General features: G+C 35.3%; 1 protein-coding gene across 1 annotated transcript in view; it reads right to left on the minus strand.

Annotated features, from left to right (window-relative positions):
• FCHSD2 (FCH and double SH3 domains 2) overlaps positions 1 to 15607 on the minus strand; it is a 302780-nt gene that overhangs the window by 250146 nt on the left and 37027 nt on the right. Inside the window, exon 3 of the mRNA XM_041730768.1 lies at positions 5564 to 5609. Coding sequence (XP_041586702.1) covers positions 5564 to 5609 — 46 coding nt within the window. The remainder of the gene's footprint in view (positions 1 to 5563; positions 5610 to 15607) is intronic.

Here is a 15607-nt window from a genome sequence, read left to right on the forward strand (position 1 = left end):
TTTGGCGCCTGCCTTTGGCCCAGGGCACGATCCTAGAGTCCTGGGATCGAGTCCCACATCAGGCTACCTGCATGGAGCCTGCTTCTCCCTCTGCCTGTGTCTCTGCCTCTCTCTCTATCATAAATAAATAAAATCTTTAATAAAAAAAATATCTGAAACTGAAAAGACAATATTCAGTCTTGGGGAGAATATAGAACAGATACTCTCATATCTGTTGGTAGAATGTAAAATGTAGGGATCCCTGGGTGGCGCAGCGGTTTGGTGCCTTCCGTTGGCCCAGGGCGCGATCCTGGAGACCCGGGATCGAATCCCACGTCGGGCTCCCGGTGCACGGAGCCTGCTTCTCCTCCCTCTGCCTGTGTCTCTGCCTCTCTCTCTCTCTCTGTGACTATCATAAATAAAATAAAAATAAAATTCTTTAAAAAAAAAAAAAAAGCTACAGGTGCTGGTCCTGTTCCTTTAAAAAAAAAAAAAAAAGAATGTAAAATGTACAACTTCTTTACAAAATAATTTGGCAGTTACTTAAGAAGATCCAGCCATTCCACTCCTATGTATTTATCCAAGAGAAATAAAACCATCTGTCCACACAAAAATGTTCAAAGCAGCTTTATTTATAATATCTAAAAATAGAAACAACCTAAATGTCCATCAAGTGGTGAATGGATAAACAAATTGTGGTATACCCATACAAAAGAATACTACTCAGCAAAAGAAAAAGAAATGAACTATCAATACACACAACATAAAATGTAAAATAATTCTGATGAAAGAAGCCATACAAAAAAAGAGTACGCACCGAATAATTCTATTTATATAGAACTAAAATTCTAAACAATGCAAACTAATCTATTGTGATAAGTAGATTAGTGATTTCCTGAGTGATAATGGGGAAAAGACAATCACTGAGGAGTGAGTGAAAGGGAGGGATTATAATGAGACATGAAAAAACTTTGGGTGGCTATACATATGTTCTTATCCTGATTGTGAGGATAGTTTCACAGGTATATAACTCAATAAGGCTTTTTTTTTTTTTTTTAAGATTTTATTTTTCAGTAATCTTTATAGCCAGCATGGAGCTTGAACCCACAACCCCAAGATCTGGAGTCATACATTCTACCATCTGAGCCAGCCAGGTACTCCTAAGGTTGTTTAAGAAAAAAGTCAGTATAGTGAAACTTGTGTAAGAGTGAGAGCAGTAAAGGGTGGGGGAGTGCAAGAGGGATTTTTGGGGTGGTGTTAATGTTCTGTTTTGTTTTGTTTTAAGATTTAATTTATTTATGCATGAGAGACATAGAGAGAGAGAGAAGCAGAGACACAGGCAGAGGAAGAAGCAGGCTCCAGCCAGGGAGCCCGACATGGGACTCAATCCCAGGTCTCCAGGATCCCACCTGGGATGAAGGCGGCGCTAAACCGCTAAGCCACCAGAGCTGCCCTAATGTTCTGTTTCTTGACCTGGACACTAGTTATATGTATATGGTATGTTCCCTTTGAAAATTCATGGAGCTGTATTTAGGATCTATACACTTTTCTCTACATATGTTATACATCAATTTTTAAACAGCTTATTAAAAAGAAAATAGAATATTACTATACATTCATCAGAATGTCACTTTTTCATGTTAGACAATACCAAGTATTGGCAAAGATGTGAAGCAACTAGAACTCTCATACATTGCTGTTAAGCATGTAAACTGCCATAATCACTTTAGAAAACTAGGTATAACTATTAAAGTACTAACATACATATATACCCAGTGACCCAGCAGCACTACTCCTAGGTGTATACCTAACAGAAATGCATCCATATGTCCATCAAAAAACATGTACAACAGTTTTCCTTAGAAGCAACAATCAAAATCACCCAAAAACTGGAAGCAACTGAAATTTTAATCATCAGTGAAGTGGAAAACAAATTGTGGATATGTTTTCATTCAGTGAATACTATGCAGTAATGAAAAAGAACAAGCTATTCCTACATGCAACACATATGAAGCTCAAAATTTAATGGTGAACAAAAGAAATCAGACACAGAAGAGTAGACAGTATATAATACCATTTAATTAAAATTCAAAAACACTAAACAATCCAAAGGTAACTATTATGATAAGAATCAGTATACTGGTTACCACAGGAAGGTAGGAGTAATAACTGCTTCTCAGACCGTGGTAATGTTCTGCATCTTAATCTGAAAAGTAGCTATGTGACTGTGTTCACTTCATAAAAATTTATCACAATATACTCGAGTTGTCCATCTTACTATATATATATATATATGTGTGTGTGTGTGTGTGTGTATATATATATATATATATATTATCTCAATTTCTCAATCTTTTTCTTTTAACCTCTACACCCAACATGGGGCTTGAACTCACAAACCCAAGATCAAGTCACATGATCTACCTACTATGCCAGCCAGACACCCCATTTCATTTTTTAAAATCTACCCCCAAAATTTCAACCCTATACTGACCAAAAGAAGGAAAGAAAAAGAAATAATTTAAATAGTTCAGCTCTCCTCTCTGACCACATCTCATCACCAATGAGGGTATGTCCTCAGACAGCAAATGCAAATAGTAAGCCTGACATTAGTGCATACTGGCAAAATCCACAGATAAAGTATCAGTCATCTGAAGGGTTTCTCCACTACTGGCAGGAAGCAAAAACATTGTTGAGGCAGCTAAAGAAGAGTACAGAGATAGCTTTGTCTGTTTATTTTTTTTTTTATGATAGTCACAGAGAGAGAGAGAGAGGCAGAGACACAGGCGGAGGGAGAAGCAGGCTCCATGCACTGGGAGCCCGATGTGGGATTCGATCCCGGGTCTCCAGGATCGCGCCCTGGGCCAAAGGCAGGCGCCAAACCGCTGCGCCACCCAGGGATCCCGGCTTTGTCTGTTTATATCATCAGAAATAAATTGAAAAAGTAATTGGAAAAATATTGAAGAGCAAGAAGAACTGAGAAAAATCACCTAAAAAGCAAATATGACAAATAACAAGAATCAGCACACTGAATCTCTATAATTGTGCTCAATTGTCTCAAGCAGAGAGACACTGGAACGCTGTAATTTCCGAATATTATTATTCTATCAAATCTTAAAATATACATTAGTACCTTATACAGTTTATACATTCTATAGAATTGTATAAACAAAACCAAGTATAACTTACTTAAAACACATTTAAAGAAATTTTTCAAGAATAAATTAGACTGCTCCGTAAAATGCAATTCCACTGCACTATATACCTATATGAACACAAAAATACATATATTTACACACAAACAATATAAATGTTAAAAAAAAACACAAATACACCTAAAACACACACACACACACACACACACACACACACACACACACACACGGGGCAGCCCCGGTGGCTCAGCGGTTTAGCGCCCCCTACAGCTCAGGGCGTGATCCTGGAGACCCATGATCAAGTCCCACATCAGGCTCCCTGCATGGAGCCTGTTTCTCCCTCTGCCTGTGTCTCTGCCTCTCTCTCTCTCCTCTCTGTGTATTCTCATAAATAAATAAATAAAATCTTTAAACACACACACACATATATATGTATACACATATATATAGATAGATATGCACTTAATAGAACAAGAGATAGAAGTCTAAATATATCATTCAGAGTTAGAAAAGTAACAAAGGCACTAAAATAGTGCCAAATTATACTGGAAAGAGTAGGCCAAAAAGGAATGGCTTAGGAAGCTAATTTCTCATTTACTATAAGAAGTAATCGAGCAATATTGTCTAGAGTTGACAAATCATGAATCAGTTACAAGCACATTGGAAATGATCATCAGGAGAACCAAGAGAGTCATCTACTTTTAATCTTTTCTCTGAGGACTGTGATTGCTATTGGGACAAAGAACTGCTAATTTTCATGCAATTTAAGGTACTGTCTTATATTTTTAATCATGAACTTGCCCTAAATAGGGCAATGAGTCTATCTAGTTTTGATTATTAAAACTTTAAATCAGGTTCCAAATATACCATACAAAAATTTTCACTTCATAAATTTTAAGAGCAGATCCTATATACTTTGATCCCTGTGGAAACACATCTGTAAAAGGCATAATATCTGTCCCTATTTCACAGGTTTACTGAGAGGGTTAAAACAGATAATGTATGTAAAATCAGCAAGGTGCCTGGTACAAGAATTCAATTCAATTTTAGCTATCATTACTAGTATTTAGTATATTTGCATAGAATAAGGTTCAACACTAATTATTAGAACTGACACTAATTCATTATGTAAAGTACCTGATTAATAAGCACTCAATAACTAATGAGTGAATTAATGAGTCTATCTAGCTTTCAAGAAATAATTATCTTCTAAGAATACCAAATAAAATACAGTCACCTTGTTAAATACAGTGAAATCAGTATAAAACTAAAATCAAGACCTGACAAAGCACAAAAAAATCATGTCCTAATTTCACTATTTATATTAAGAATAGAAGCAGCAGCAGCAGCAACAGTAGTTACCATGTACAGCATTTCCTTCTAATGCTTTCCTGTATTTTTAAATTTTGTTTCAAATACTACATTTATAATTTTGGGAGTGAGAAGAGATCAGTTTTAGAATTCTATACCACAAAGGAAGTAATTGCTTACAAGGGCCAAAATTTCCAAATTATGTCACGTTGTTTTTGTACAAGGAAAGGTAGTTATTAATTCTTAACGTATCTACAAAATGATATATCAACATAATTTTATTCTTGGCACATTTAGTTATCTGGGTGCAAATAAGATTCTAACTAAAATTAAAGAAAGAAATGCTTAAATTTCCCTAGAAATAGCACTATGCCATCCCCTGAAAGTACACCATTCTTTATCAACAGAGACCTAAAGAGAAATAAATGCCTGACTGGACAAAATGAAATTAACCTTCCATAATATTAGAGAGAGTAGGATATATAAGAGAATGAATATACAGCTGACCCTTGAACAATGTGGAGATTATGGGGTGCCAACCCCCAATATAATAAAAAATACACATACAACTTTTGACTTCCTAAAAATTTAGCTATTAATAACCTACCGTTGACCAGAAGATTTACTAATAACATAGTCAATTAACACATATGTTGTATGTATTATATATTGTATCTTTACAATAAAGTAATCTAGAGAAAAGAAAATATTAGTAAGAAAATTATGAGGATGAGGAAATACATTTACAGTACTGTACATAAATTCATTTAAAAAAAACACATTTAAGCAGACCCATGCAATTCAAACCCATGATGTTCAAGGGTCAAGTATCTACACTTTATAAAATGTATGTATTATTATTTACACTTGTAAATACTTTACAAATACTATAAATATTATCTTCTTTCCAAAGGTACATAACCTTCACTGTAGTAAGGAGCAACTTACCTCCTCATCTAGAGATCCAAATGGAGTAAAGGGAGGATCAAACTGAGATAGCCAGGAATAAGAAGGAAAACAGGATGCACGAATAACAAAGTTTTTCTCCAATGACCATATCTGCCTTAAAGTCAAAGAAGAGGTATACCTAGAATGGCCACCTCAATTTCCAAGCTTACCTGTGCATACTCTCTTTCAATGGCAGCCTTCTTCTGACTGAATGTCCTAAAAGCACAAATAAAAATTCATTACCAGAAGTATAACAATAATTTTATGTAAATTTACAAACAGATCCTCAGATACTACCTGGGTAAGCTCTGTTCAGGAAAAGGACAATATTTTATTCACTTATGTTCTTCGGAGTACTGCTGACAAAAGACTCTGGAAACAGAAAATCTATATTCAAATCCAGCCTCCACCATGTACTAGCTGTATGACCTTGGTCAAATCACTTGACTTCTCTGTGCCTCAAAATGGGGATAGTAACAGTACCCTGATAGGGACAGTATAAAATTTACTTAAGTAAAATATATAAAGTGCTCAAACCTGTATCTAACACACAGTAAAAGCTATATATGCTAGCTACTTTTAGGACAATGGCTAATGCACAGTATGTACTAAAAATATTTACTGAACTTAACCAACATAGAGGGAACTACAGAAAACAAAGTAGAAATTAAATTTGGGGGACACCTGACTGGCTCAGTTAGTAAAGCATGTAACTCTTAATTTGGGGGTTGTAAGTTTGAGCCGCATGCTAGATGCAGAGATTACTTTAAAATAAAATCTTTAAAAAGAGAAAATCAAGGGCACATGAGTGGCACAATCAGTTACACATCCAATTACTGGTTTTGGCTCAGGTCATTGATCTCAGGGTCACAAGATCAAGCTCTGCAGTGGGCTCCGTGCTTGGTGCACAGTCTACTTAAGACTCTCCCACTTGCCCCCTTCCCACTATGTGTGCATGCACACATTCTCTCTCTGCATTCTCTCTCTCAAATAAATAAAACGTTTTTAAAAAGAAGAAAATCAATTTTCGATCAACATGAAAAAAAGTCAAATTAATTCCTTCATTCCAATCCTTTGTAACAGAGTTACAAAACAAAGTACAAGGCCACTAAATGTAGTATGATGGGTACACCCTGTCCATACATGTATTATATTTTATAGATTCTATGGTAACATTTTTTACATTTTAACATTTATGATATTGGGATTCATCTTTTAATAATGATTAGCTGTAAAAAAAAAAATGATTACCAGTATTTTCTTCTATCTTAACAGTATGTGAAATAACAGTACACCTTACAAACCATAGGCAAAGTAGTCAATGAGATATAATAATATTGACAATTTTTCTTAAATAGTCTGAGCTTAAAGACTTCTCTGTTAGGGGCCAGATATCTGTGCTCTTAAAAGCACTTAAAAGGAGGGATCCCTGGGTGGCTCAGCGGTTTAGCACCTGCCTTCGGCCCACAGTGTAATTCTGGAGTCCCAGGATCGAGTCCCACATCGGGCTCCCTGCATGGAGCCTGCTTCTCCCTCTGCCTGTGTCTCTGTTTCTCTCTCTCTGTCTCTCTCATGAATAAGTAAATAAAATCTTAAAAAAAAAAAAAAGCACTTAAGGTGTAGATATCAGAGTAAAAAGTGTAAAATACAAAGAAAAGAGCTGGATTTGAAATAAGGGATAATTTAATCCAAAACTTCTACTTTAAAATTTTGTTTTTAATTTACCAACATGACTATTCATTTCTTAGATAAGAAATATAACTATTTGGGATGCCTGGGTGGCTCAGTGGTTGAGCGTCTGCCTTTAGCTCAGGGAGTGATCCCGGGGTCCAGGATCAAGTCCTGCATCAGGCTCCCTGCAAGGAACCTGCTTCTCCCTCTGCCTATGTCTGCCTCTCTCTCTTTCATGAATAAATAAATAAAATCTTTTTTTAAAAAAGGTAACTATTTTAGATGTTACTACATTTATTTTGAGTGGATAACTTTTTAGCCTTAAAAAAGGATGGAAACACTGACATATGCTACATAAGAAGGATGAACCTTGAGTACATTATGCTGAATGAAGTCAGTCAGTCATAAAAAGACAAATACTTTAGGGTTCCATTTATATGAGGTACTTAGAGTAGTGAAATCATATAGACAGAAAGAATGGAGGTTACCAGGGGCTGGGAAGAGAGGATCAGAGGAGTCATTATTTAATCAGTACAGTTTCAGTTTTACAAGATGAGGAGCTCTGGAGATAGACGATGGTGATAGTTGCAGAACAATATGAAGTACTTAATACCATTAACTATACACTTAAAAATGGCTAAGATTTATATCATATATATTTTACTATAGCAAAAAATAAAAGAGAAAAAAAAGTAAAGCAAGACCTTTTCCTTAAGAATGTTCAAGTGAAGAGTCCAAGAAAACAAGTACTCTTTTACTCTGAACATGCATATCAACTAATTTTAAAGTTCTCAGTGGGATTTTTAGTTATGAAATAATTACATGTCTACTAAGTAATTTTCTGTTCTAACTAAAGAAAACATATCCAAGTTGACAACTATTCAAAATCAACATCATTAATATTAGAAATCTATTTATTATAATTCAGTCAAGAGAGAACAAAAAATCTTCTCATAATCTCCATATAAAATGAAAAGGCATTTGTTAAAATTCAACATCAGCTTCTCATAAACATCTTTAGAAATATTAATGGGTGCTATAATTAAACAGATGGACAAGAACAAGTGATGGTGAGAACGTGGAGAAATTAGAACTCTCATGCAACATTAGGAGGAATGTAAAATGGTACAGCTGCTTTAGAAAATCACAGTCTGGGAGTTCCTCAAAAGGTTAAACATAGTATTACCATATGAACCAGAAGTTCTATTCCTAGGTATATACCCAAGAAAACTTAAAACATATGTCTATTCAAAAATCTGTTAAAGAACATTCATAGCAGCACTATTCATGATCACCAAAAGTGATCAGGTAAGTTGGTGGACATCTGGATAGTTGATATGCATGTTCAGAGTAAAAGAGTTCTTGTTTTCTTGGAGACTTCACTTGAATTATCTGATGATCAGATAAACAAGATGTGGTATATTCATATATTATTCAAATATTATTCAAAAAAAGGAATGAAGGGGTGCCTGGATGGCTCAGCCAGGTGAGCATCTGTCTTCAGCTCAGGTCATGATCTCCGGGTCCTGGGACTGAGTCCCACATCAGGCTTCCTGCTCAGCAGTAGTCTGCTTCTCTCTCTCTCTCTCTTTCTCTCTCTTCCCTTCCCCATCTCTCATTCTCTCTCTCAAATAAAAATAAATCTTTTTTTTAAAAAAAGGAATGAAATATTAATACATGATACAGTATGGATGAACCTGGAAAGCACTATGCTAAGAAGTCACATAAAAGGCCACATATTATATGATTCCATTTATACAGAATGTCCCAGAATAAGCAAGCCTATAGAAAGTAGATCAGTGGTTGCTAAGGGATGGAGAGTTTAGATAAATCTGTCATTATTTAAAAAGTATTTTTCTTTTAATTAGATAAGTTGATCATAAAGTTCATATGGAAAAATGAACATTCAATAGTTACAAACATTCTGAAAAATAATATTTTTAAAAGACCTACCTTCACTAGATAATAAAAATTAATTTAAAAAGTGACAATACTTAAGACAGCTTGGTAATGGAACACAAGTAAGATAACGGAACATAAGGTCAAAAATATATCCAAAATAGAGCTACGCTATACCCAACAATGACACTATTAGGTATTTATCGAAAGGATACAAACATAGTGATTGAAAGGGACACCTGCACCCCAATGTTTATAGAGGGAAGGTCCACCAACAGCCAAAGCATGAAAAAAGCCCAGATGTCCATCGACAGATGAATGGATAAAAAATTGGTATATGTGTACGCGCACACACACACACACAATTTGGTATATGTGTATGCGTGCACACACACACACACACAGAGGAATATTACTCAGCCATCAAGAAGAATAAAATCTTGCCATTTGCAACAACGTGGACAGAACTAGAGGGTATTAGGTGCTATGTGAAATAAGTCAGAGAAAGACAAATATCCTATAATTTCATTCATATGTGGAATTTAAGAAACAAAACAGATTAACACAGAGGAAGGGAAGGAAAAATAAAATAAAATGAAATCAGGGAGGGAGACAAACCATAAGAGACTCTTAACTCTAGAAAATAAACTGAGAGTTGCTGGAGGGGAGCTGGGTGGGGGGATGGGGTAACTGGGTGATGGATATTAAGGAGGGTACGTGTGTAGTGAGCACTGAATATTGTATGCAACTGATGAATCACCAAATTCTACCTCTGAAACTATTAATACACTGTATATTAATTAAATTGATTTTTTAGAAGACAGTGGCTTTCAGGGTGTTACACATCAGTAACAGCAGTGAGATTAGTCAATGCTCCCTGATCTCTGGGTCCCAGCTATGCTGGTGATCAGTTAGGCCCAGCTGTGGATCCCTGCCTTTTGCTTCTCTTTATCTCCACATAATTTTGTAAGCACATAATTCCTTGCATGAAATCACTTTTAACTGGAATGTCCAAAGTAAAGAATTTGTTTTTTGCATTGAAAAAAAAGGGAAAGAAAGAAATACACCCAAATACACAAAAATTTAGTAACTGGAAAAGAGAACACTTTGATTTAAAGGGGAAAATATGGATTACTTAGTAAATTGTACTGAGGTAGCTTTATACGAAGATGCAATGTTAAAAAAATAGAAAAGTTAACAGAATAATGTATAGATAATATACTATCTTTTCATATAAAAATGTTTACACATATACACTGTATTATAACACTACTCAACTGCAATACAAACAGTCCCCAACGTACAATGGTTCAATTTATAACTTTTTGACTTCACAATAGTGTAAAACCATACTTCAAATTTTAAATTTTGATCTTTCCCTGAGCTAGCAATATGCAGCACAAAATTCTCAATTGTGATGCAAGGCAATATCAGCTAGCCCTAGCTCTCAGTCAGCCACACAATCCCAATGGGAAACAACTGATATACTTACAACCATTCTAAAGCCATACAACCATTGTTTTTCACTTTCAGTATAGCATTCAATAAATTACATGAAATACTCAACACTTTATTATAAAACAGGCTTTATGTTAGATGATTTTGCCCAACTGTAATTAATTTAAGTGTTCTCAGCATGCTTACAGTAGGCTAGGCTAAGTTATGATGTTCTGTAGGTTAGGTATATAAAATGCATTTTTGATTTAATGGTATTTTCAATCTTCAATGGGTTTATCAGAACATAACCCCACTGTAAGCCAAGAAAAATCTATAGTCCCTCAAATGAAAAACTGTTCTGTGGGAAAATGCCTACTGTGATCCCCTTAGGAATGACTGTGATAATATTCTCTGAAATATTAACATGAAACTGACTTGACAATGGCTCCATATGAAGAAAGAAACTTATGTCAACAGCAGAAGAAAGGGGATGCCTCGGTGGCTGGTGGCTCAGTAGTTGAGCATCTACCTTCAGCTCAAGGCGTGATCCCAGGGTCCTGGAATCAAGTCCCACATCAGGCTCCACACAGGGAGCTCGCTTCTCCCTTTAGGTCTCTGCCTCTCTCTGTATGTCTCTCATGAATAAATAAAATCTTTATTTATGAGAGACGGAGAGAGAGAGAGAGAGAGAGAGGCAGAAACACAGGCAGAGGGAGAAGCAGGCTCCATACAAGGGTCCCAATGTGGGACTCAATCCTGGGACTCTGGGTTCAGGCCCTGAGCCAACAGCAGACACCCAACCACTGAGCCACCCAGGGGCCCCTAAATAAAATCTTTTTAAAAATAGTAGAAGAAAAAAAAAAAAATAGTAGAAGAGGCAGCCCAGGTAGCTCAGCGGTTTAGCGCCACCTTCAGCCCAGGGCGTGATCCTGAAGACCCGGAATGGAGTCCCACATCAGGCTCCCTGCATAGAGCCTGCTTCTCCCTCTGCCTGTGTCTCTGCCTCTCTCTCTGTGTGTGTCTCTCACGAATAAATAAAAAATAAAAATCTTAAAGAAAATAGAAGAAAGACCTTTTACTGTATTGTTTGTATTATTTGAATTTATGCCATGTGTACATGTATGTATTTTTGAGGTGAAATTTATATGACTACAATTAACCACTTTAAAGTATTCAGTTCAATAGCATTTTCTTTTTTTTGAGATTTTATTTATTTATTTATTTATTTATTTATGAGAGAGAGAGAGAGACAGAGAGAGAGAGAGAGAGGCAGAGACACAGGCAGAGGGAGAAGCAGGCTCTATGCCGGGAGCCCAACGCAGGACTCGATCCTGGGACTACAGGATGGCGCCCTGGGCCAAAGGCAGGCACCAAACCACTGAGCAACCCAGCGATCCCTCAATAGCATTTTCATGTGTTCAGTGTATACGACTACCACCTCTCTCTACTTTCAAAACCTTTTAATTACTCCAGAAGAACACTGCATATCCACTAAGTAATCACTTCCATTCCCTCCACCCATACCAACGAACTAATTTTCTGGCTCTACAGATTTACCTATTCTGGATATTTCATATAAAAAGAATCATGCAATGTGACCCTTTGTGTCTGGCTTCTTTGATTTAGAGTTTTCAACGTCCAAGTTGTAGAATGTATCAATACTTGATTACTTTTTGTGACTGAATAATACTCCATTGTATGGATATACTACAATTTGTTGATCCATTCATCCACTGATAGACATTTGGGTTGTTTCACATCTTCATTATTATGAGTAATGATGCTACAAACACTTGTTTATGGATTTCTATGTAGAAATAGGTTTTAAGTTCTCTTAGGTATATACCTAGGATTAAAACTACTGGGTCATATGGTAATTCTATGTTTAACTTGCTAAAGAATTTTCAAACTATTTTCCATAATGGCTATATCATTTTACATTCCCACTGCATATTTTTTAATTTAATAGTTAAATAAAACAAAGTATACTTTAAAAAATTATATTACATTCATTCATTAGAATCCTATATGGCCACTAAAAAGAATGTGGTAGCTCTATATATACTGGTATGGAGAGATATCCTCAATTAGCTCATGCAATAAATACTGATTGGCTATCACTGGTCAGATACTGTATAGGTAATGATGATACAAAGGGAATAAGACAGGCCAGTATAAATAAGAGTAAAAAAAATTATATAAAGAATAATCTAATAATAAATTGAAAAATGAGAAGTACTATGAAGAAAGCTACAATATGTTATCCATTATTTTTTAAAAGCTTCAGAAGAGTGTGTAAAGGAAAATCTCATCTTTAAAATATATTAAATATATATACCTCTATATAATACAGATGCCTATTTACACTAAAAAAATACCTGAAAAATACATATAAGGGGAAGGACATTCAAAGAATATATGCCCAATTTTTATTGTTAAGGGAAGGGAGCAATTTTCTACTCTGATCCTATGTTTGTTCCAATAATCTGTTATTTCTATAACAAGAAAAAATTAAAGTTATAAAAGCACTAATTTTCAATCTATTCCTACACTTATATGAAAAAAGTATAAATCCTGTATCATAGAAAGGAGTAAGAATAAATCCCTGCAATAATCACTTCTTTCATAAAATCCAATATTCTAAATAATTTTCCTAAAATAAAACTGATTAAGCTACTCTCCTACTAATATTTCTAAAATGGCTCCTCATCATTCCCAGACTAAAAATCTAAATTCCCTCAACATAACAGAAAATGCTGTTAAGTAGTTTCATCTCTGTAAACTCCCCCATTCACATCCCAGATCCCAGCTAAAGCTCTTAAAAGGACCAGTAGGCTCATCTCATACTCTAGCAAATATAATCGTTTCTACTTGGAACAACTTCCCTCATTATTTGGCTTAACTTTTCCCCATCCATCAAAACTTAGCTTAAGCATGACCTCCTCTAAGAAGTCTTCCTGAATTCCTCTTGTGATCTGAATACCCTACTTCTGAGGTCCTCCAGCATTTTGTAACATAGCACCTACTTCAAGTATTTTAATAGTGAATTGACTATAGAGTTCCCTGAGAGCAGTAAGTGTGCTTTGTATTTATATGTGTAGCACAGTACCTAAAAGCTGTAGAAGTTCATTTAATAAGTCTTTGCTGAATGAATGAACAGAAACTAAATAATTAGATTTTAGGCTTTTCAGGAGTTAAATAGCTCAGTAGGTTAGTTCCTGAAACAGGTAGAACCAAGATCATAATCTATAGCTATATGGACCAATTAAGTTTCTTGATCTTGGTCACAGATTATATCAGTAAACACACCATTTTGTATACATGAGCTTTAAATACCAAGGAGGATAAATGAGGGTGCAATAAAGGATTAACCTTGCCCAAAGAGAGGTCTGGCCTTTGCCCGTGGCTTCTGGGGAGTATTCTCTAAACCTTCAGAATGTCATGACTGATAATAGTGTTTTAATTTACCTGGGGACCTTAGGCCAGGCCAGATAGTCAATGCTAACAATGTGATTTACTGAGAGTAGTGTGGAGGAGAGGGGGATTGGGACAAATGATATCAACTCAACCTCTGAAGGAGCTGGAAACTAAGGTCAGCCACGTGGGCAGTCAATCATATCCAAGTGACCGAATATACCTCTTCCCTTAACTGATTTTAAATTACATATTTTCACTATTAAAAAAAAAAAAAACAACCCACAACCTTCAGTAAACTTTCAGTGAGTTCTGTGAGTCCTTCTATGAATTATCAAATCTAAGAATGGTCCTAGGAACCTTTGATCTTGCAAATCATTTCTGAAGTGAGGGTGATCTTAGAGACCTCCAAACTTGCAGTCTGAGTTGTTTTGGGGACTCCCTAACTCTAGAATTCATCACCAGAATAAGCAGAACACCTAAAAATGTTCAAATTATTAATGGTGGTTGGAAATAGGATATCAATAACCATAATGATGAATGTTAAAAATAAACACATGCACTAAATGGCTAAAACTTAAAAAGACGAATTAACTATAAATATCAGTAAGAATACAGAGCAATGAGACTGTCAAGGGTGGGACTGTAAAATAATACAACCACTTTGAGAAAAAATGATATTTCTTATATACTTAAGCATACATCTATCTTGACATAACAATTTTAAAAGTAGGCATTTACCAAGAGGAATGAAAACAGATGTCCCTAAATTTAGATTTCACAAAAATACTTATAGCACCTTTATTCATAAACAGACAGAAACAAGAAGCAGTCTAGGTGTCCATCAGTGGGATAACAGATCAACAAACAGTGATACATATCCAAAATATATAAAGAACTTCTAAAACTCAACACCCAAAAAACAAATAATCCAATTAAAAATGGGCACATGACATGATTGGACAACTTTCCAAAAAAGACATACAGATGGCCAACAGATATGCAAAAAGATGCTCAACCCACTCATCATCAAGAAAATAGAAATCAAAACTACAGTGAGAGATTACCTTACACCGGTTAAAAGAGCTAAAATCAACAACACAAGGAAAAAGGAAGACTCTCCTACACTGCTGGTAGGAACGCAAACTGGTGCAGCCACTCTAGACAACAGTATGGAGGTTCCTCAAAAGTTAAAAATAGAGCTACCCTAACTATTAAGTATTTTACCCAAAGAATACAAAAATGCTAATTCAAAGGGATACACATACCCCAATGTTTGCAGCAGCATTACTCACAATAACCAAACTATGGAAGTAGCCCAAGTGTCCACTGATGATGGGTAAAGAAGATGTAGTATGTGTATGTAGATATAGATAATGGAATATTACTCAGCCAAAAAAAAAGAATATATCTTGCTATTTGCAACAATGTGGATGGAGTGAGGAGTATTATGCCAAGTGAAATAAGTTAGAGAAAAACAAATACCATACCATTTCACTCATATGTGGAATTTAAGAAACAAAAATAAATGAGCAAGGGAAAGAAAAGAGACAGAGAGAGAGAGAGAGAGAGATAAACCAAGAAACAGATACTTAACTATAGAAAACAAACTAATGGTTACCAGAAAAGAGGTGGATAGGAGGATAGGTTAAATAGGTGAGAGAGATTAAGGAGTGTACTTGTGATGAGCATCAGGTATTGTATGAAAGTGTTGAATCACCATATTGTACACCTGAAACTAATATTACACTGTATATTAACTGGGATTTAAATTTAAAAATTTTAAAAGATTA

This window comes from Vulpes lagopus, chromosome 15 (genome assembly GCF_018345385.1).
Source record: "Vulpes lagopus strain Blue_001 chromosome 15, ASM1834538v1, whole genome shotgun sequence".
NCBI classification, from domain to species: domain Eukaryota; kingdom Metazoa; phylum Chordata; class Mammalia; order Carnivora; family Canidae; genus Vulpes; species Vulpes lagopus.